This window comes from Carassius auratus, unplaced genomic scaffold (genome assembly GCF_003368295.1).
Source record: "Carassius auratus strain Wakin unplaced genomic scaffold, ASM336829v1 scaf_tig00008058, whole genome shotgun sequence".
Classification (NCBI taxonomy): Eukaryota; Metazoa; Chordata; class Actinopteri; order Cypriniformes; family Cyprinidae; genus Carassius; species Carassius auratus.
In genome coordinates, this window is record NW_020523902.1 from 6163 (window position 1) to 27500 (window position 21338).

The window sequence follows — 21338 nt, forward strand, 5'->3', positions numbered from 1 at the left end:
TTTTTGTGGTCAGTCTAATCTAAAGGCCTGTGCGATGTTCAGTTGTGAAGATCTTGAGTTTTCGTTAAAAGGCTTGTTCATGGCGCCGCGACGAAGTTCGATGTCTCGCCATGCGAATAAAAGATGTTATAACTCAGGCATAAGATGTCCGATCTTCCCCAAACTTCACATGTGTGATAAGAGTCCTGGCCTGAACAGATCTTCAGGCCAATATTCCACCGGGTGTGGCAGAATGGCTCTATAGCGCCACCTATACACTTTCAACGGAGTGCGCCTCGAGCTATGTTTCACGTACATGTACAAAAATTGGTACACACATGTAACTCTCCAATACCTACAAAAAAGTCTCTTGGTACGAAATCCGGATCCCAACAGGAAGTCGGTTATTTTGAATTTTCCCTTCAAAATTGGCATAGTTTTTGCCAAAGGAAGTTGCTGTAACTCAGACATACAATGTCCAATCTGCCCCAAACTACACATGTTGGATAAGACTCTTGACCTGAACAAATCTACATGCCAATATTCAGTTATAGTCATAGCGCCACCTATTGGCAACAGGAAGTGACATATTTTACACTGCGACAAACTATTTCCAGAAATGTTATGACATCAATGTCTTTTTTGTGGTCAGTCTAATCTAAAGACCTGTGTGATGTTTAGTTGTGAAGATCTTGAGATTATGTTAAAAGGCGTGTCCATGGCGCCGCGACGAAATTCGATGTCTCGCCATGGGAATAAAATATGTTATAACTCAGGCATAAAATGTCCGATCTTCCCCAAACTTTAAATGTGTGATAAGGGTCCTGGCCTGAACAGACATGAAGGCAAATATTCCATTGGGTGTGGCAAAATGGCTCGATAGCGCCACCTATACACTTTCAACGGAGTGCATATGCACTTTCAATGGAGTGCGCCTCGAGCTATGTTTCACGTACATGTACAAAAATCGGTACACACATGTAACACACCAATACCTACAAAAAAGTCTCTTGGTACGAAATCCGAATCCCAACAGGAAGTCGGTTATTTAGAATTTTCTCTGCAAAATTGGCATAGTTTTTGCCATTTTCAGGGGTTGTACTTTAACGAACTCCTATTAGAGATTTATTCAGATAAACACCAAACTTGGTCAGTGTAATCTTAAGCCCTTTGCGATGTTTAATTGCGAAGATCTTGAGGTTTCGTTAAAGGGCGTGTCCATGGCGGCCTGACAAATTTCGATGTTTCGCCATGAAAAAGGAAGCTGCTGTAACTCAGACATACAATGTCCAATCTGCCTCAAACTTCACATGTTAGATAAGACTTCTGCCCTTAACAGATCTACATGCCCATATTCAGTCATAGTCATAGCGCCACCTGCTGGCAGCAGGAAGTGTCAATGTTTTACACTGCAAATAACTACTCCAAGAAATTTTATGACATCCAAATTTTATTTTGGTCAGTCTAATCTAAAGTTCTTTGCAATGTTAAATTGTGGAGATCTTGAGATTTTGTTAAAGGGTGTGTCCATGGCGCCATGACAAAATTTGATGTCTCGCCATCGGAAGAGAAGTTGTTGTAACTCAGGCATTAAATGTTCAATCTTCCCTAAACTTCACATGTTCGATAAGAGTCCTGGCCTGAACACATCTGAAGGCCAATATTCCATTATAATGACAGCGCCACCTGCTTACAACAGGAAAATTGGCAGATATATGGAATAAACTTTGACATATTCCACTTATATTTCTGAGTTTAAATGCATATTTCTCACCGTTCACATATCTACTAAAGCCACTTACTGCCAGTGAGCCCGGGTGCGAGGGCCCGTTCATCGCTGCTTGCAGCTTTAATTCTATCATTGAGCTTAGTGATACAAATATCATTGAGGCGAGAGATAAGTATTTCATGGCAGTGTGTGTCAAATGCAGAGCTTAGATCAAGAAGAATCAAGATGTTTTATTAACCCAGAATCCGAATGTCATTAATCACACGAAAAAAGCAGTTTCAGTGCTATGTGATGAATGTTACGTAATCCTGACTAAAAAGGTTCAAAAAGGTCATAAGCATTTAAGATCTCAGTTGTGAAGCCACAACTTTTTCAAGAAACAGGAACATAAGACAGAGGTTATGCCTGGTATGGCATCAATGACATCAAATGTCATTGGTTGTCATGTACCCATGTCATTTTCCCCAGTGCTTCACACTAAATTTTAATTTGCAGAAGTGCAAATTACATTTGCAACTGCTAAAGATGGGAAGCTTTTAGTGGATAATTATTTGAAATGTTGTATTGTTGCTCACACAAAGTTCTTGTATGACTTCAAAAGACTAGGACTACAGTGAAATGGGTTTGGATTACTTTTATGATAGTTTTGATGTCCATTTTAAAGCTGTGTCTGATTATATGTAAAAAGGTGGCATGAACTTGTAAGGTGGAATGATCTTTTTTTGCTCTGAAAAAGTTAAAGTTATGGAAATGATGGCAAGTTATGAGCAAATAATGGGAGCATTTTCAACTTTGTGTTAAAAATAAGATCAAAATCAGAACACTGTATATTTTAAATTTAGATCTTGTTTATTGAGTCAGTTGTTACAGCCTTTTTCCCAAGCACAACCACAAAAAATTATAAGTATCATGTTCTGGAGTGTCAAATCTCATTAAGATTTAAGCTGTTTCTCATGGACGTTGTCTCATGGGCTTCACATTAACGATGATGCAGAAATTGGAAGTGACAATTTAAGGAGAGTGTAGAACAATCCACTTTGCGTATGTGCATGTTTGTTTAGTCACCAATCACACCCTCTCTAATGAGATTCAGCTCATAGCACAGGCTCTCGTAGCGGTAGGCCATACGAATCTGAGCCACATTGGTTTTGCGAATGTCATTGCCTTCAGGACCGTCCTTCATGTAGTTGGCTCCAAGGAAGTGAATCTTTTCCTGTTTGTGTGAGAAAGCATATTATATTACAGTGTCAAGTTAAGTCACCTTAACTGCAATAGCACTTTATATAATACAGTTTGTGTCAAAGCAGCTTCACAGACACAGGAAAATAGCAGAATCAATAATAAAAACCTAACTAAAGCAGCATTAAAAGACAGCAGTGCAATTTTTTAGATCAAGTCAGGTTAGATCAATAACAATGTGAAGTTTAAGAGTTTGATTCAGCTGTAAGCAGTTGTACAAAAATAATTTAATTTACAATTAGAAAGGTTGTAACGCCAAAAACTTGTACAAAAAATGCAGTTGGCAACAAACATATGTCATAGCACTGAGGAAGGGTTAATACCCCCAAAAAGTTATTTTCTGCATACATTTTTGTGACCTCTGAGCAATAAATAAAGACTTTTTGGCTGAATCTGGACGAGCCTAACAATGTAATAAAAAAAAAAAAAAAAGTATATTTATTTTATGAAAATGTGAAATAAAAAATGGTTAAGTTGAAGTAGTAAACTGACCAAAACTAAAACTGATGAAATGTAAATATAACAAAGCAAAATTAAACAAATATTAAACAAAATCACTGACACTTAAATTAAAATGAAAACTGAAAATTGTAATCTTTAATCTTAATTTTAATCATGGGGTTACACTTGAAGATTTAATTTCATTTAATATTTTTAGCACCAATAGCATCATCAAATATATATTTGTATTATTTTTTACTTAAACATTGGTTGAATTGTAAAAGAATATACCTTGTGTCTAGATCAGTAAAATCAAGCATACGAAAGAATAGTGATGTGTTCGGTCTGGTGATCTCACCTCAGCAGACAGACCGCTCTGGAGAACACTGTTTCTGGCGATCTCACACATGTCACAGGTGCTGAGCTTAAACACCTGGGCTGCAATGGCATACTCCTCCATAAGGGGCTCCTGTTGATGCAGTATTCAGATAAACACACTGCAGCAGCATTTAATTTGCACATGAAAGGGTTAAAGCCTCACCCTAGTGTAGTGGAACTGCATGGGGTCGTCGGTGGACAGGGAGACCACCAGTCCCTTCTTATGAAACTCTGGCAGAGGGTTCTTGTTGTACTCTAGGAACAGACTGTTGTTGCTGAGTGGGGACATGGCAATTGGGATCTGTGCCAGATAATATAGATACTGCAGGACAGGGCTCTGTGGAACGTAACGAGACAGTGAGTGTTGTTATTCTTGTGTATTTGGTAAGATGAACTGTGCCCCGTAATGGTCAGGGTAAATGGTGTATTAACCTTCTTGAGGTTGAGACCGTGAGAGATGTTGTCTGCAGTCATGAAACAGGCCAGCAGATGAGTGACAGCTCCAGCTTCCCCACAGTGAGGTCTGAACTGGAATGTGTTCATTCCTCTCTCCCTGGATACCACAAACACGCAGCACATAACAAATGACATCTTAGTTTCTCATATAATAACCTCTTATGGACTGGTTTTAATCTGAAGTAAATTCTTGTGTAAAACTCCCTGTACAGTACCAGGGTATTCTGGGAATTTAGTGCAAGTTGGTTGCTTACAGGCCTAAGTCAAAAATACTCACCTTCAAATCTCTACAATATTCTGGACTCTATACACTTTTTAAAAGTTTAAAAGTTTTTATCAATACCTATATTGAACAAGCGTGCATTAAACTGATAAATCATTACAGTGAATGCATTTATAATTTTTTATTCCAATCAAAATTTCTAATTGTTTTTTTTATTCCAATCAGCATATTAGAATTCATTCTGAAGAACCATGAGACACTGGAGTAATGATGCTGAAAATTCTGCTTTGATCACAGTGGTGGACAGTAACGGAGTAGCTTTACTTTGTTACTGTACTTAAGTACATTTTTCAAGTATCTGTACTTTACTGAAGTAGTTTTATTTTGAGTGACTTTTACTTTTACTTCACTACATTCCAAAGCATAAGATCGTATTTTTAACTTCACTACATTTCATAAAACATATCGTTACTCCCTATAATATATCACGTGCTCCGACACGCAGAAGCGGTGTCTGATTCATCATGAACGAACCGAGTCTTTTCAAAATAAACCTTTAAATCGGATCGCGAATCGCACCAAACGATTCGTTTACGAATTAGAATGATCCGATTGCAGCTGTTCTGGAGTCGACCACTCACTGATTCAAATGAACCGTTTCGTGTGAGTCTACAGAAGTAAGAACCGTGAGATCTTGTGAGCGGGTGCGTCTGATGTTGCTAAAAGTAAGTTATTAATGTCGGAATTTAGGATTAACTATTTTAATTGAAAATCATATTTTTTATTATTTATTTTATATATTTTATTTTGATAATTTAGAATTATTACTGAAATACAACCTTTTTTTGTTTCAAACAGTTCATTGAACAATAATAAATGAAGTACCTGAAGCTGACAATGAAGTAAATATATAATAATTAGCAAAGATGATTAATTTAGCGCTGTAAAAGCGCGTGTGAGGGGCGGAGACGCGCCGTGGAGCGTCAGACGCGCTTGAGGACCAAACACAGCAGAGCGGTAGGAAACTTCACTCCTCTTATTTTTTCTCTTTTACTATAGCGATTTATTTTTAGATACGTGATCTGAGTCTTTCATAGAGTTGTAGAGTTAGAGTTATTAGAGAAATATAATTATTTTTTACATTCTTTGGTCGAAGTTTTCAGATCGGCAATTCGGATCCTGTTCGCGACTCGGTTGATTCAGATCGGGACTTCGGAGCATGTTCGCGACTCGGTTGATTCAGATCGGCACTTCGGAGCCTGTTCGCGACTCGGTTGATTCAGATCGGCACTTCGGAGCCTGTTCGCGACTCGGTTGATTCAGATCGGGACTTCGGAGCCTGTTCGCGACTCGGTTGATTCAGATCGGCACTTCGGAGCATGTTCCCGACTCGGTTGATTCAGATCGGGACTTCGGAGCCTGTTCGCGACTCGGTTGATTCAGATCGGCACTTCGGAGCCTGTTCGCGACTCGGTTGATTCAGATCGGGACTTCTGGACTTTGGAGCCTGTTCGCGACTCAGTTGATTCAGATCGGCACTTCGGAGCATGTTCGCGACTCGGTTGATTCAGATCGGCACTTCGGAGCCTGTTCGCGACTCGGTTGATTCAGATCGGGACTTCGGAGCATGTTCGCGACTTGGTTGATTCAGATCGGCACTTCGGAGCCTGTTCGCGACTCGGTTGATTCAGATCGGCACTTCGGAGCATGTTCGCGACTCGGTTGATTCAGATCGGCACTTCGGAGCCTGTTCGCGACTCGGTTGATTCAGATCGGGACTTCGGAGCATGTTCGCGACTTGGTTGATTCAGATCGGCACTTCGGAGCCTGTTCGCGACTCGGTTGATTCAGATCGGCACTTCGGAGCATGTTCGCGACTCCGTTGATTCAGATCGGCACTTCGGAGCCTGTTCGCGACTCGGTTGATTAAGATTGGGTCTTCGGAGCATGTTCGCGACTCGGTTGGTTCAGATCGGCACTTCGGAGCATGTTTGATATTTTTTTTTAAATTCAGATCTCGAAACAGGAAGTGTTTGTCAAACAGTTAATTGGTGATAAATGAATATTTGAACTTGAGGCTTTTTTTTTTAGACGAGTAACGTTAGACAGACATGAATGTTTATTCAGAACTGTACTGAAAATAAGTAAATATTGTAGCTGATGCTAAATGTCTAGCAGGCTTGCTGGTGCTAACTTGAGGTAATTTTTATAAATAATGTCCAAATATTTGTATTCAACCACCTATACATATATATATATATATATATATATATATATATATAGGTGGTTATCTATCTATATTTATATATATAGATAGATAGATAGATAGATAGATAGATAGATAGATAGATAGATAGATAGATAGATAGATAGATAGATATAGATATATAGATATATAGATTACATCTGGGGAGAAAAGAAAGGATGTGATGTTCAGAACATGGTAACTACAGTAATTATCAAAGAGGGGAAGAGATGCACCCCGTTTGGCCAGGGGTGTTTTTACACCACAGACAAGGTTTGAGAAGGAAAAAAATCATTAAGAAAATAGAATTATATTTTCCTTAAGATGTTCTTCCTAACTTCAGGCCTTATTATCTTGTCATATATAACTGTGGTGTTCTGTAAAACCACAAACTTTAAAATACTTTTTTCTTACTGGTGAAGATCAGATTATCATCTCTGTTTTCTCTCAGGTACATCACAGTGTAAACTTCACAGTGAACATTACTCTCGTAAGCGTAGTCCATATCAACAACAAAAATATATCTTGACTCCATATAGTGGTTATTTTGGAAAAAGGTATTTTGAGCAGTAGGATTATAAAATTTAAAAAAAGTGCTAATATAAAATTAAATTAGCCTATATAAAATTGCAAACATTTATCTTTCAGTACTTTTTTACTTAAGTACATACAAAATTGAGTACTTTTGTACTTTCACTTGAGTAAAATTGAAAAAGGAGTACTTTTACTTTTACTGGAGTAATATTTTATTATTCGTATCTGTACTTTTACTCAAGTACTTGACTTGTGTACTTCGTCCACCACTGTTTGATCACAGGAATAAATTACATTTTAATGTATATTTATATAGAAAACAGTTATTTTAAATTGAAATAATAGTTCAGAATATTACTGTGTTTTTGTTACATTAAATGCATCTCTTTCAAAACATTAACAAATGTATTCCAAAATAATTATTCTTAGCTAAAGTTGTGGACTCTAATTGCTCAGAAAAGTAACAGCACATTTCTCCCTTCAGGTTGTGAATAGTGGTATTATTCATGTCATAGTATGGGATGAAATACACACCAAAGTTTATTAATTGGGGTTCAGGGCGGAAACAACCCCTAACTTGAATAATTGGCTGTAATGATTGTAGCAAGCCCAATCCAGTCTACAAAGCTGCTTGCCTTTTTTGCATTTTACTGAGATACTCACTTGCGCAGCTGATTGAGTCGGGCAATGTTTGCATACATGTAGTAAATCCAGTAAGAGTATGATGGGCTCTTCACCATGTCCCATTCCTCAGGTTTGGGGCTCTTTGTGGAGAACATGTGACCGCTGTGTTTAGACTCATCATCCACACTGTCAAAGCCAGTCACCTGTAGAGAGACAAAACGCAGGGATGAAGGGGTTCACAGGCAACAGTAATATCATTTTAAATTAATGATTTAAAATAACTCCTTTAATGTATTTAAATTGTTTTATTAATTCCTGTGATGGCAGAGCTGAATTTTCAGCATCATTGCTCCAGTCTTCAGTGTCACATGATCCTTCATAAATCATTCTAATTTATAATATTTATATAACATTTGTTATTATTATCACTGCTGAAAACAGTAATGATGCTTAATATATTTTTGTAAACTGATACTTTTTTTCAGGATTCTTTGATGAATAGAATGAATAGCTTTTGTAACATTAAAAATAGATTTGCTGTCACTATTTATCAATTTCATTCTGAATAAAGTATTAATTTATTTAACTATATATATACATATACCAATTTGAAAGGTGGTCTCTTTGCCTGTGTATCACTATTATTATATTTTCCAGATTTGCTCACATGCTTCAGGAAGACACTAAGCTCTGGGTTGGAGTTTGGGTCAATGGTGGCCTGGAAAACAGGGAGGAAGATGTTTTCCAGCATCTTTCCAAAGTGTGGCACAAAGTTCCTGGCTCTGAAAATGTCACTTAAGGGGGACACAAGATAAACTGTTAGTAGAGTTTTCACAAAGACTGAGTGTGAGAAGTGAAAATAGGTTCACATACTAGATTCTGGGCACTTGAATCATCCACTTGAGTTGTGGAGAATAGACTCTGTGCTTGTTAAACCAGCTTGCAAGCTTAGCCCACTCATTAGGGTTACAGCCATAGATGGACAGACGAGGCTCTGCGTACTGGTATCTGGCATCCTCCAGGTCACTAGCAACTTCCTGTGAGATTCCAGAGATTACAGCTGATTTGATTGGCTTCCTTTTTGTGTAAATATGTAACACATGGTTCACCTAAGGCTTACCTTAATAATGGTGGCAAAATACTCTCCGGATAAGTGGTTCTCAGTCTTCATATAAAGATCACGCAGCTCACTGGCACCCACAGGGTTGTACTTGGCATTGAATTTATCAAAACGCTGGAAGGTTTGTCTGCCCTGCATGAAGTAGTGTGAGAAATAACTGTAAATAACTTCATAGGCATCACGAATGACAGTTCTTGTAATCAATTAAGAGTGCCAAGAGGATATGCAGAGTGGATTTTGCAACCCATGTGATGGCCTAAAAATAGAGCACATGACAACTGCATAATGAGCGCTGCATAGTGCTATAAGGAAACTGTGACACATTATTTCTAGCGCTGAATTTCTGCGGTTATTCTTTGTATATTTTGTTCCCATGTCTGAGTAACCAGGCCCTGAAGAACCTGTCTGAGGTGTTATGAGATACTTACAGCATGCACATCCAGGGAATCGACAGTCAGGTCATAGGGGTGCAGATTGAGAGATTCAAAAAGCTCCTTCATGGTCACTTCCTTGCCCTTCAAAACATGCACCACACGATCTGCATCCACACGGTAGGACGTCTTGATGAAGCGGAGGAGGTGCTTCTGGTTCATGCAGGCAGCAGCGTGGATGTGAGTATCCACCTACAATAACAACAACAGAACTGTCAAAATATGCGTTAAATAATTTCAGCATAAGTGGCATATTTAAGTCATACCTTTCTGCAGTTGTAAAAGTCCCTGTGGGGATTTTTCTTCAGCTCTTTCATTTCCTCCATCTCATTCAACATCTCATGGACATTGAATTTTGACATGAGAAACTTCAGACGACGATGAGTGTACGTCTTTCTGAGCATTAACATTTTCAATAAAAGAACAAACAATATAGCCTTTAAACTTAATATTATACAATATCATTAAAACGTTTGGGGTCAGTAATATTTGTAAGAAATGTATCATTTTAATCAGCTAGGATACATAAAATGAAGTCATTGTATTCTCACAAATGTATATTACAATAAATGCTGCTCTTTATAACTTATCCCAACATAACAAAATATATATATATATATATTAAGAAGCATATGATAATTATAAGAAATGTTTATGCACCAAATCAACTTTCAGAATGATTTCTGAAGGATCATGTTCCTCTCAAGACTAATGGAGAGTCATGGCTTCTGAAAATTGAGCTTTGCCATCACATGATTAAAATGTAATGTATCTTTTAAATAATGTGTTCTGCTTTTAATGCATTTTTATAATTAGAAGCAATTTAGAGGATAAAATAAATATTTAAAAATGTTATCGACCTCAAACTTTTGAGTAGTAGTTTCTATCATAAACACACACAAACATATGTACATATATATAGTCGGAATATAGAATATAGATCTGCAGTGCTTTGTGAACTTACATTGGGCCCTGAGCAATCAAGGCGATGAGGTAGTTCATGTCGTCTATGAAGGTGGCAAGATCTGGACCGGGGTGGTTCAGCGGCTGGTGTTTATCAGCAGATGCTGCATCTTTGTAAACATAGATAACACCATCCTTCATGCGAGCGACGTAGCCAAGGCTAGGTGGGAAGTCCTTTGTGCAGAAAGGATCCTCTCCAGACTTAGGAGGAGGGGTGAAGACTGCAACACAACAGTAATGTTATATTTCACTGAATTTAACAAATACAACTATTCTTCAGTTACCAAACACAACTTTCTTTTTTCTTTTTTTACGGTGAAAGAGTAAAAGATAAGTAAAAGTATTAAGCTAGGGTGACTTAAAATCTTTGTATTTTTATCATGGAATTCTGTTTCTGTTATTACCTGGGAGCACCTGATCTTCAGGTTTCCACTGCTCTCCTTCAATCTTGCACAAGAACTGAGAGGCAGTGATGGGGAATCTCTGGAAAGCCATTCTCATGTACTTCTCTCTGATGGTCAGGGCACGGTACAGACCCTTACAGGCCAGCTCAAAGTCATCCATAGTCACCTGCAGAACAGTTTGGAAGAACGTGATTCTGTGCAACGCCAACGCTGACTGTTATCTTTGAAATGCCTATATCTATGAGTGGAAATGTGATTTGTTGACAAATGCAAATGTATATGTGACCCTGGACCACAAAACCAGTCTTAAGTCACTGGGGTATATTTGAATCAATAACCACAAAAAAAAAACTTGTATGTGTCGCGATTATAAATGTTTCTATGTTAAAAATCATTAGGATATTATGTAAAGATCACGTTGCATGAAGATATTTTGTAAATTTCTTACTGTAAACATATCAAAACTTAATTTTTGGTTATTAATATGTATTGCTAAGAACTTCATTTGGACAACTTTAAAGACGATTTTCTCAGTATTTAAATTTTTTATTTTTTTGCACCCCCAGATTCCAGATTTTCAAATAGTAAATCTTGGACAAATATTGTCCTATCCTTACAAACCATACAATATTGGAAAGGATATTTATTTCCATAAATTGACCCGTATGACTGGTTTTGTGGTCCAGGGTCACATATGGAGTCATAGAGTGCACTGACTGGGTGACACTATTTTTAAAAGTCACCATGTCCTTGACGTCAAGCCAGGACTGATGAGTTTGAATCTTAGAGTAGGCAAGAACTGATGACTACATGTGGAAAGTGAGAGAGTTCCTTAACTCTCTGAAATTCCCCTCCTAAATGTCAGATATATATTTCAGAAACCATATCCAGGGATGGGCTCCACCTGCTAAGATGGCGAGTCCCCCTAGCTTGACTGATCTATTTCAGCTGTCCAGTTACCTGCAAAGGGCAGTGTGTAAATCAAAGCTTAAATAACATGTACATGTTCCAGTCAGGTCCTGGAAGTTATATGTTGGACTGTACCCCAGCAGCGTAGTCCCCAGTGATGGACACTCTCTGGAAGTGAGGGACCTCCAAGTAGGTTGGTTTATCTTCTAGCAAGGGCTGAGTGCGACTGAGATGCTTCTTACTGTGTGGGGATCAGTTAAAGGTTAGGGTGGACCTTTTTCATGGACTATGAATTGTTTAAATTTCATTTATAACGTATTTAACAGTATATTTTGTGGCATTAAACTTCCTCATTAAACAGAGGAACAGGCCAATGTAAATATAATCAATCACTATTTCTGATGTAGATAGCTAATTTATTGACCAAAGAAAGCCAAAACACAACTTTTGGGTGACATACTAGCCTACAAGTGTAGCGGTCGGGGAATGGGGATTTACAATGGTGCCGTGACCCGGATGGGAGTGAGTGTAACGAAGGCCAGCTGGTAAGTGCTGTGCAGGTAAACCTCACTCCCCTGATCTCAAAATGCACACTAGTGACTGATGCTAGGGAGACTATAGTCTTTAACCTCCTTGTTAGTGAGCCCACCTCCCATGTCAGTGACCCGGTTCAAGCCTTCACGGAGTGGGTGCTAGTAGTAGGACCCGAGGGGTTACACAAGTAAAAATTTAGTTATTATATAACGCGCACTAAAAAGAAAATTTGAATGTCAAAATATGGAAACATACAGTGAATTTCTAATGAAAACCCATTTTACAACTAAATTAATTAATTAATAGCAGTTTAGACAAATGTGTTTTCATTTCATTAGCCTAGAAAATGCGGCTTGTTCAACATAAAAGGGGTTCCCTTTCATGATGGAAGCCATGTTGAGACTACAGGCGAGTATTATGCACTTAACCTATAATTTCTATAATTAGTTGTTTAGACTTGATGAGTAGACATTGCCGTTAAATACTGTATATTTCTACACATTGCAACAGTACCTTAAAACCTTTTATGCTGCATCCTCACTAATAGATGTCAGCATAAAGTTTTATTGTATCAACCAGGAAAACATTAATTACCTAATTTAAATAAAAAAAAAATAAGTTATATGATTGTATAACTTGTACACTGACCGCTTCTCTACATCATCATCCTCCACTACATGTAGGGCCAGCTCTTGGTTGAGGATAGGACAGTCATCAGCCACATCAAACAGGGAGATCTCATCACGGATATCATCATCTTTGGTCTCCGAAGCAAATACACGCTCTGCGAAGGCACGCGTGCCATCATCCGTCTCTGATGACCAAAAGCCAAAGCAAATTAGTTATTTAAGGAGACAGTGGTTTCACAAACAAAACAAAAGATGATGAAAATGAAACATGAGATGCATAGAGTGAGACCAAATGTTTTTATGGTCTGGACATCATTTAAAGGTACAATTTGTAAGATATTTGCAGTAAAATATCCCAAAACCACTAGGCTAGGGTTACATATTTTGTCCAGCTGATCACTAACAATATCTTTAAAGGGGGGGGGGGGGTGAAATGCTATTTCATGCATACTGAGTTTTTTACACTGTTAAAGAGTTGGATTCCCATGCTAAACATGGACAAAGTTTCAAAAATTAAGTTGTACGTTTGAAGGAGTATTTTTGTTCCCAAAATACTCCTTTCGGTTTGTCACAAGATTCGGAAAGTTTCTTTCGAGTATGGCTCTGTGTGACGTTAGATGGAGCGGATTTTCCTTATATGGGTCCTGAAGCACTTCTGCCGGAAGAGCGCGCGCTCCCGTATAGCAGAGCACTGAGAGCACAACAGACTTCACTGATCAGAGCGAGAGCGTCGCGAAATGTCACAAAAGAAGTGTGTTTTTGGTTGCCAGGGCAAGACTACCCTGCACAGATTACCAAAAGAGAAACAGCATTAAGGGACCAGTGGATGGAGTTTATTTTTACAGAGCATCAACGGAGTTGATCAACTGTTTGTGTTTGTTCCCTGCATTTCGAAGATGCTTGTTTTACAAACAAAGCCCAGTTTGACGACGGATTTGCACATCATTTATTTCTTAAGGATAATGCAGTCCGCACGAAAAAGGGTCACGCTCGTGTGTTGGAACCACAGGCGGTGAGTAAAACTGCTTCAAATATCTCTGCCTCCTTGTTAGTGCGTCCGCCTTCCATCGGAGACCCGGGTTCGAGCCCCGCTCGGAGCGAGTCGTTGCTGCTGCTGCTCTCGTTCAGTTTCAGCCTCTGGATCTGATTCTGGATCATAAATATACGCTGAATCTGACTGTTAGCCATGGTTTGTATTGGTTGGTTTTGTCCTCACAGTGTCACAGCTTCCAAATGCTCTCAACAAAAGCTTACTCGCGCTCGTGATTCTTTAGCTCCGCCCACACGTCACCCCTCCAGCCGGTCGTGTTTTTCCGGGAAAAAATCGGTACAGACTATCTTTCTCTTATGAATATAATAAAACTTAAGACTTTTTGGAGTTATGAAGGATGCAGTACTACTCTATATGTACTCAAGATTAACAGGATATTGAGTGAAAACGAGCATTTCACCCCCCCTTTAATGTTTTCAACTACTTGTAAATCATGAGAAAATTCCCATTCTAAACAGTGACACTGGCAGTGCAGTCGCTTGTCAATGACGTTTGTTACCGCCTTTACTGATGTAGAAACCACGTGACAACAGTGTCGTAGACAAATGCGGAAGAAGCTTCGCGACAAACTTCAACTAAAGAGATACCGACCTGGCTTGTGTTTTATTCAACAGGTGAGTAGTTTTGATTCGTTTGATCAACAAGATTAGTATTATGGGGCATACACGCCAAACGCGGGGCATCTCGTCTCTAGAGCCACGCAAGGATGTGTCTGATCCATAGTCTGATCGCGTCTTTGCATTGACTTTGTATGTAATCTACTCGTGCAAATCATTGAACTCGCGTTAAATCCGTGATTTATCTTTCCGTCTGATTGATGGCCGTCAGAGGTTGGGTAGAAGACAACAAATCCCATCATTCCATGCTCCTTCTTAACGTCATCAAACCACGCGATTGTTATTGTGCGCCCTCCAGTGGAAGGTCCTACAATCCGTACCTTTAAAGGTATCTCAGCATCTCTTTTTAGTTGAAGTTTGTCACGAAGTTAATTCCACATTTGTCCATGTGCCCTGTTGTCATGCAGTTTCTGCCCCGTGTCACTGTTTAGAATGGGAAAATATATAACACTAGCCTAGTGGTTTTTGGATATTTTACTGCAAATATCTTACAAATTGTACCTTTAAGTATAAAATGTAATTTTCTACTTTAAAAGCCATAAGACAATAAGTGAAAAACCAACTTGTACTTATATACATCACCCGATTGGGTGTCCTTTAGACATTTTTCAAAACGTCATACTAATGTTAAACTTGCTAACCAGAGCATGCTTTTGGCAAAAATAACCTTTTTCAGAATGATTTAACTACGGAGTGACTGTGACCGCTAGCAGTGATGGAACAAAATCTCCCATGCAGAGATGAACGAAACTATAACAAATTCTTTAAGCCAAGACACACATCACCAACTAACAACAGCACAACCCAAACCATAACTTGGACAGACAAGAAACTTTGAGGCCTACATCGTAAATGCTTTTAAGAATCATATTATACATGCAAAGAAATACATGTCAAAGTCATTTGTTTGCTTATGAACTACAATGGGATGGAAAAGGTTTCTGATTGAATACAGGTCTTTTCCTCTAACAGTAGTATTTGAGCAAGAAAATCCGTACGGACTACAATGCATTAAATTGTTTTATGGTAACATTTTTTGGTTTACATTTTCTTAAATTAAAAAAAAAAGAAATTTGTCTCAGATTTTAGGACCCCATTGTATATTTTCACCTAAAACAAACAAATGAATAATAATATGGTGGTGGATAAGGAGATACCCCCTGACAAAGTAAAGTGCTTTGAGTGCCTAAAAAAAGCGCTGTATAAAATGTTAGGAATTATTAATTATTATTAATTAAAAAAAATACAGATAGATGTTTGTAGCAGTTTAAACACGTTGATCTCGGGCAGGTTCCTTTGTACTTACTCCCTTCTGATTATTCCACAGAGTTGCCAAGGAAGATCCGAAACATTGAAAAGAAAAGGAGGTTATAGGTTTGACTGAATTAGTAAGATACACACCGGAACTGTCATTTTACTCACATTAATAAAAAAATAATAATAATCTGCTGTAAAATTAAATGAAATCTCTCCATATTGCAGACAACCTATATAGCAAGAGTCATGAATTTTACAGTAAAATAACAAGGTGAATATGAAAATGAAGGTGAATTGCAATGACCTATAAAGGTAAAGTAGAAAGTACAACATTTTGGCACAAAAAAAAAAAAAAAAATGTCATGCACATCATCAGTGACTTTTTTTATTTTTCTTACAATCGCTGACAGAGATCATCAAAAGAACTCAGACAAGGCTTGTTGGACCATGAAGGAGCTTTTTGAATTTCACAAACAGTTTATCTGTCTCACATAGAGGCAAACATATAGCAACATCACAATATATTTGTTATTGTTCACAAACAAGATCATACTTTTTTTTGTTGTTTTTTTACAGGTCTAAGTCGAATCATAAACGGATTTTGGTCCTGTGGGGCCCTCTTTTGACACAACTGCTACACATATTGAACAAATAAAAGGAACTGAAACTCAGTGTACATCTCAATCAGCTTCCTATTTGAGTATTGTAGTCAGTATACTGATCATGGAGCTCAAACGATCACTTCCTAAAAAGTCCCACAATGCACTGATGGTGCTCACTACTGATGCTCACCATGTTCTCTCTCACCTTTTTATTGGAATATACTAAATACAATGAAAGAGCAATAATAATAAATCTACACATTCCATTTTACTACTAAGGGTGGACACAAAGATGAAACAGTCACAACCCTCAGTAAATCCAAACCCCACCAACTCCAAAGGAGAATACAACTTAAGCACATTTTCAATAATTAAATTTTCGTTTTTGGGTTAATGTCATGGATTGTAACAACTAAACAAATAAGCAGTTTGTTTATATGAAATAATATTCAGCATCCCCAAGACCACATTCCTCTACTCTGAAACTTTCCTCAAAAATCACAGTGTATCCAACCGGAATTCCATGGCCATGGGATACTCTCCAGTATGGGATGGTTTCTGAAAGTCCCTCATCTACAAGTTCATGCCCTTTCCAAACACACAAACAATCATACACCTACAATTCTTTCCAGTACGTACGCTTCTCATCAGCTTGGTTAGTAATATGTACCCATCAGACATGAGACAGGATGCATGTAGAGAGTGGGAAGCAGTGGTGGACAGTAACGGAGTAGCTTTACTTCGTTACTGTACTTAAGTACATTTTTCAATGTACTTTACTGAAGTAGTTTTATTTTGAGTAACTTTTACTTTTACTTCACTACATTCCAAAGCATAAGATCGTACTTTTAACTTCACTACATTTCATAAAACATATCGTTACTCCCTGTAATATATCACGTGCTCCGACACGCAGAAGCGGTGTCTGATTCATCATGAACGAACTGAGTCTTTTCAAAATAAACCTTTAAATCGGATCGCGAATCGCACCAAACGATTCGTTTACGAATTAGAATGATCCGATTGCAGCTGTTCTGGAGTCGACCACTCACTGATTCAAATGAACCGTTTAGTGTTAGTCTACAGAAGTAAGAACCGTGAGATATTGTGAGCATGTGCGTCTGATGTTGCTAAAAGTAAGTTATTAATGTCGGAATTTAGGATTAATTATTGTAACTGAAAATCATATTTTTTATTATTTATTTTATATATTTTATTTTGATAATTTAGAATTATTATTGAAGTACAACCTTTTTTTGTTTCAAACAGTTCATTGAACAATAATAAATGAAGTACCTGAAGCTGACAATGAAGTAAATGTATAATAATTAGCAAAGATGATTAATTTAGCGCTGTAAACGGGCGTGTGAGGGGCGGAGACGCGCCGCGGAGCGTCAGACGCGCTTCAGGACCAAACACAGCAGAGCGGTAGGAAACTTCACTCCTCTCTCTTTTACTATAGCGATTTATTTTTAGATACGTGATCTGAGTCTTTCATAGAGTTGTAGAGTTAGAGTTATTAGAGAAATATAATTATTTTTTACATTCTTTGGTCGAAGTTTTCAGATCGGCAATTCGGAGCATGTTCGCGACTCGGTTGATTCAGATCGGGACTTCGGAGCCTGTTCGCGACTACGTTGATTCAGATCGGGACTTCACAGCCTGTTCGCGACTCGGTTGATTCAGATCGGGACTTCTGGACTTCGGAACATTTTCGCGACTCCGTTGATTCAGATCGGCACTTCGGAGGATGTTCGCGACTCGGTTAATTCAGATGGGCACTTCGGAGCCTGTTCACGACTCGGTTGATTCAGATCAGGACTTCGGAGCCTGTTCGCGACTCGGTTGATTCAGATCGGCACTTCGGGGCATGTTCCCGACTCGGTTGATTCAGATCGGCACTTCGGAGCCTGTTCGCGACTCGGTTGATACCGATCGGCACTTCGGAGCATGTTCGCGACTCGGTTGATTCAGATCGGAACTTCGGAGCCTGTTCGCGACTCGGTTGATTCAGATCAGGACTTCGGAGCCTGTTCGCGACTCGGTTGATTCAGATTGGGACTTCGGAGCCTGTTGGCGACTCGGTTGATTCAGATTGGGACTTCGGAGCCTGTTGGCGACTCGGTTGATTCAGATTGGGAGTTTGGAGCATGTTTGAGATTTTTTTTTAATTCAGATCTCGAAGCAGGAAGTGTTTGTCAAACAGTTAATTGGTGATAAATGAATATTTGAACTTGAGGCTTTTTTTTTTTAGACGAGTAACGTTAGACTGACATGAATGTTTATTCAGAACGGTACTGAAAATAAGTAAATATTGTAGCTGATGCTAAATGTATAGCAAGCTTGCTGGTGCTAACTTGAGGTAATTTTTATAAATAATGTCCAAATATTTTTATTCAACCACCTATATATATATATATATATATATATATATATATATATATATATATATATATATATAGATAGATAGATAGATAGATAGATAGATAGATAGATATAGATATATATAGATTACATCTGGGGAGAAAAGAAAGGATGTGATGTTCAGAACATGGTAACTACAGTAATTATCAAAGAGGGGAAGAGATGCACCCCGTTTGGCCAGGGGTATTTTTACACCGCAGACAAGGTTTGAGAAGGAAAAAAATCATTAAGAAAATATAATTATATTTTCCTTAAGATGTTCTTCCTAACTTCAGGCCTTATTATCTTGTCATATATAACTGTGGTGTTCTGTAAAACCACAAACTTTAAAATACTTTTTTCTTACTGGTGAAGATCAGATTATCATCTCTGTTTTCTCTCAGGTACATCACAGTGTAAACTTCACAGTGAACATTACTCTCTTAAGCGTAGTCCATATCAACAACAAAAATATATCTTGACTCCATATAGTGGTTATTTTGGAAAAAGGTATTTTGAGCAGTAGGATTATAAAAAAAAAAAATGTGCTAATATAAAATTAAATTAGCCTATATAAAATTGCAAACATCTATCTTTCAGTACTTTTTTACTTAAGTACATACAAAATTGAGTACTTTTGTACTTTCACTTGAGTAAAATTGAAAAAGGAGTACTTTTACTTTTACTGGAGTAATATTTTATTATTCGTATCTGTACTTTTACTCAAGTACTTGATTTGTGTACTTCGTCCACCACTGGTGGGAAGCGAAAAGTTCCGGCCACAGAAAAGGATAATAACACACATTGACCAAAACAGTAAAATCCTCTCTGCAGCTTCATGTATTTTCTTAGTGTTACTTGCATAATTCACTGAACTTGCTCCAGCTTGATAATATGCAGAGACAAAAGTATAAGATCTAATACATTGCATGTTTATCAGTTGTTTTTAAATGGGTGTGAAATCATTAACAAGATGATTATAGCGCTCTGCTGTTTGACCTCTCTGAATACGTGGCCTTTCCTGCTGCCTTGAAATGATAGGGTTTATTTTTAAACCTGGTGATATCAGTGACATATCACAGTCTGCAAATTTATATTGAGATTATTCTTAGCCTTCACAGTATTAAAAGACTGAAATCAAATCAATATCCTACTCAGAGGAACAAAATACAGCTGCCATAAGTTTACAGACACCTTGCAGAATCAGCAAAATATCACTGGTTTTAATAAAAGTGATTTTTAATGATCCCTCAAAAATTATTATTTTGCACATTCTGCAAGGTGAGTGTAAACCTATGACCACACTAGGGCTTGAAAACAAAGATTTTTGATGTAAAAATAAACTTTAAGTGAGTTACAGCATGTGAAGCAGCAAGCATGACATTTGATCCACTAGAATCCACTGAGAAGCAGCCCTTTAAATTCTCCAGCATCCCCGTGCTTAATCTAATAATTCATAACTTATAAGCTTTCAAAACCTTGCTTATATTTAGAACAAGCAATCTTGCACATTGCCACAGCTGCAAAGAGCATCAGTGGGAACTCCTGCATGCTTAAAAATATAATAAACCCTATTTGAAATATTCAAGAATTTCAGATTGCACTCGTCTGTATCTAAACAGCACAAATCAGTCCAATCACAGGCCTGAAACGCTAACAATTTCAGTTGCTGTTAATTAAAGTGTCAGACTCAGGGGTGTTGACACAGCTGGCCTCGTCTTTGAATTAAAGTTCCCAAGATATTCTCATATACCAGCACTACCAGTTGTTGGAAAACCTAACCTTGCCTAGTGTACCTCTTGTACAAGCTTCTAAGAGTCGACCTGCATAAATAACTACTCGGACACTCCCATTCCTAGATTACGGCTTCTGCCAGAGACCCACAGTGGTGATATGATTATGAAGATATTATGCAACATGTTGGGTTCTTCAAAAAACATTTCATAGACATCAATTTAGCCATTCTGAAATGCAAAACAGATTTCATAGTTAATGTTAAAAACGAAACTTTTCTTTGTGACAGGTGGTGAATGGACACTCACCAGGCACAGCAACTTTGGACATGTTGGCTCTGACACTATCACTCTTTCGGTAGAAAGCAGGACGGTCCGGCACTGCTCCCTGGTAGCGGGAAAGTGTGCGGTTGGACACTGCACCTGGGCAATATGAAGCAGCGGTTGCCCACTGTAACCAAAGCCGTGTAGTGGATACGAGGGCTTGATACTCCAGGTTCTGTGTGTTCAACTCTATTTTAAGTTTTAAGGTTTAAATGACAAGCTCACACATGGGAAAGTGGGATATTATGTAAGTGTATACACACACACACACAAACATCCATGGATATGTAGGAGAAATAGACACAATATGCTCAGTTTTCAATTAATTTACTGGTAAAACTTTTTGTAATATGATAGGCACATTAAACATAGATTACACATTAATACCCCCCCCCACCCCACCGAAAAAAAAAGACATGAAATGTTCGTTATCACAATTTTCTGATTAAAGAAAGTCTGTGATATTAATAAATTGTGCTGAAACCATAAAATACATTATAAATCAAGTTTTCA

General features: G+C 37.9%; 1 protein-coding gene across 2 annotated transcripts; it reads right to left on the reverse strand.

Annotated features, from left to right (window-relative positions):
• Positions 1 to 2536: 2536 nt before the first annotated feature.
• LOC113071751 (AMP deaminase 1-like) lies at positions 2537 to 21027 on the reverse strand. Of its 2 annotated transcripts, XM_026245035.1 has the most exons (16): positions 20811 to 21027; positions 15813 to 15818; positions 12858 to 13023; positions 11811 to 11916; positions 10767 to 10932; positions 10364 to 10583; positions 9666 to 9795; positions 9397 to 9591; positions 8969 to 9100; positions 8722 to 8885; positions 8516 to 8642; positions 7888 to 8051; positions 4199 to 4319; positions 3930 to 4103; positions 3747 to 3857; positions 2537 to 2921 (listed from the first exon to the last, which is right to left on the reverse strand). In XM_026245035.1, exons 1-16 carry the CDS (start codon positions 20830 to 20832, stop codon positions 2766 to 2768), a joined length of 2160 nt encoding a protein of 719 aa, XP_026100820.1. In that variant the 5' UTR covers positions 20833 to 21027; the 3' UTR covers positions 2537 to 2765. The 2 variants fall into 2 exon arrangements, with proteins under 2 accessions (XP_026100820.1, XP_026100821.1); XM_026245036.1 differs by lacking the exon at positions 15813 to 15818 and having other exon boundaries at positions 20811 to 21001.
• Positions 21028 to 21338: the final 311 nt, after the last annotated feature.

Excerpts from the sequence above, each read along its gene's own strand:
- LOC113071751 (XM_026245035.1), bottom strand. The coding sequence starts at position 20,832 with ATGTCCAAAGTTGCTGTGCCTG. Across the intron at positions 10,584-10,766 it reads TGAAGATCAGGTGCTCCCAG|TCTTCACCCCTCCTCCTAAG; the intron begins GTAATAACAGAA and ends GTTGTGTTGCAG. Across the intron at positions 8,643-8,721 it reads ATTCAAGTGCCCAGAATCTA|TGACATTTTCAGAGCCAGGA; the intron begins GTATGTGAACCT and ends GTCCCCCTTAAG.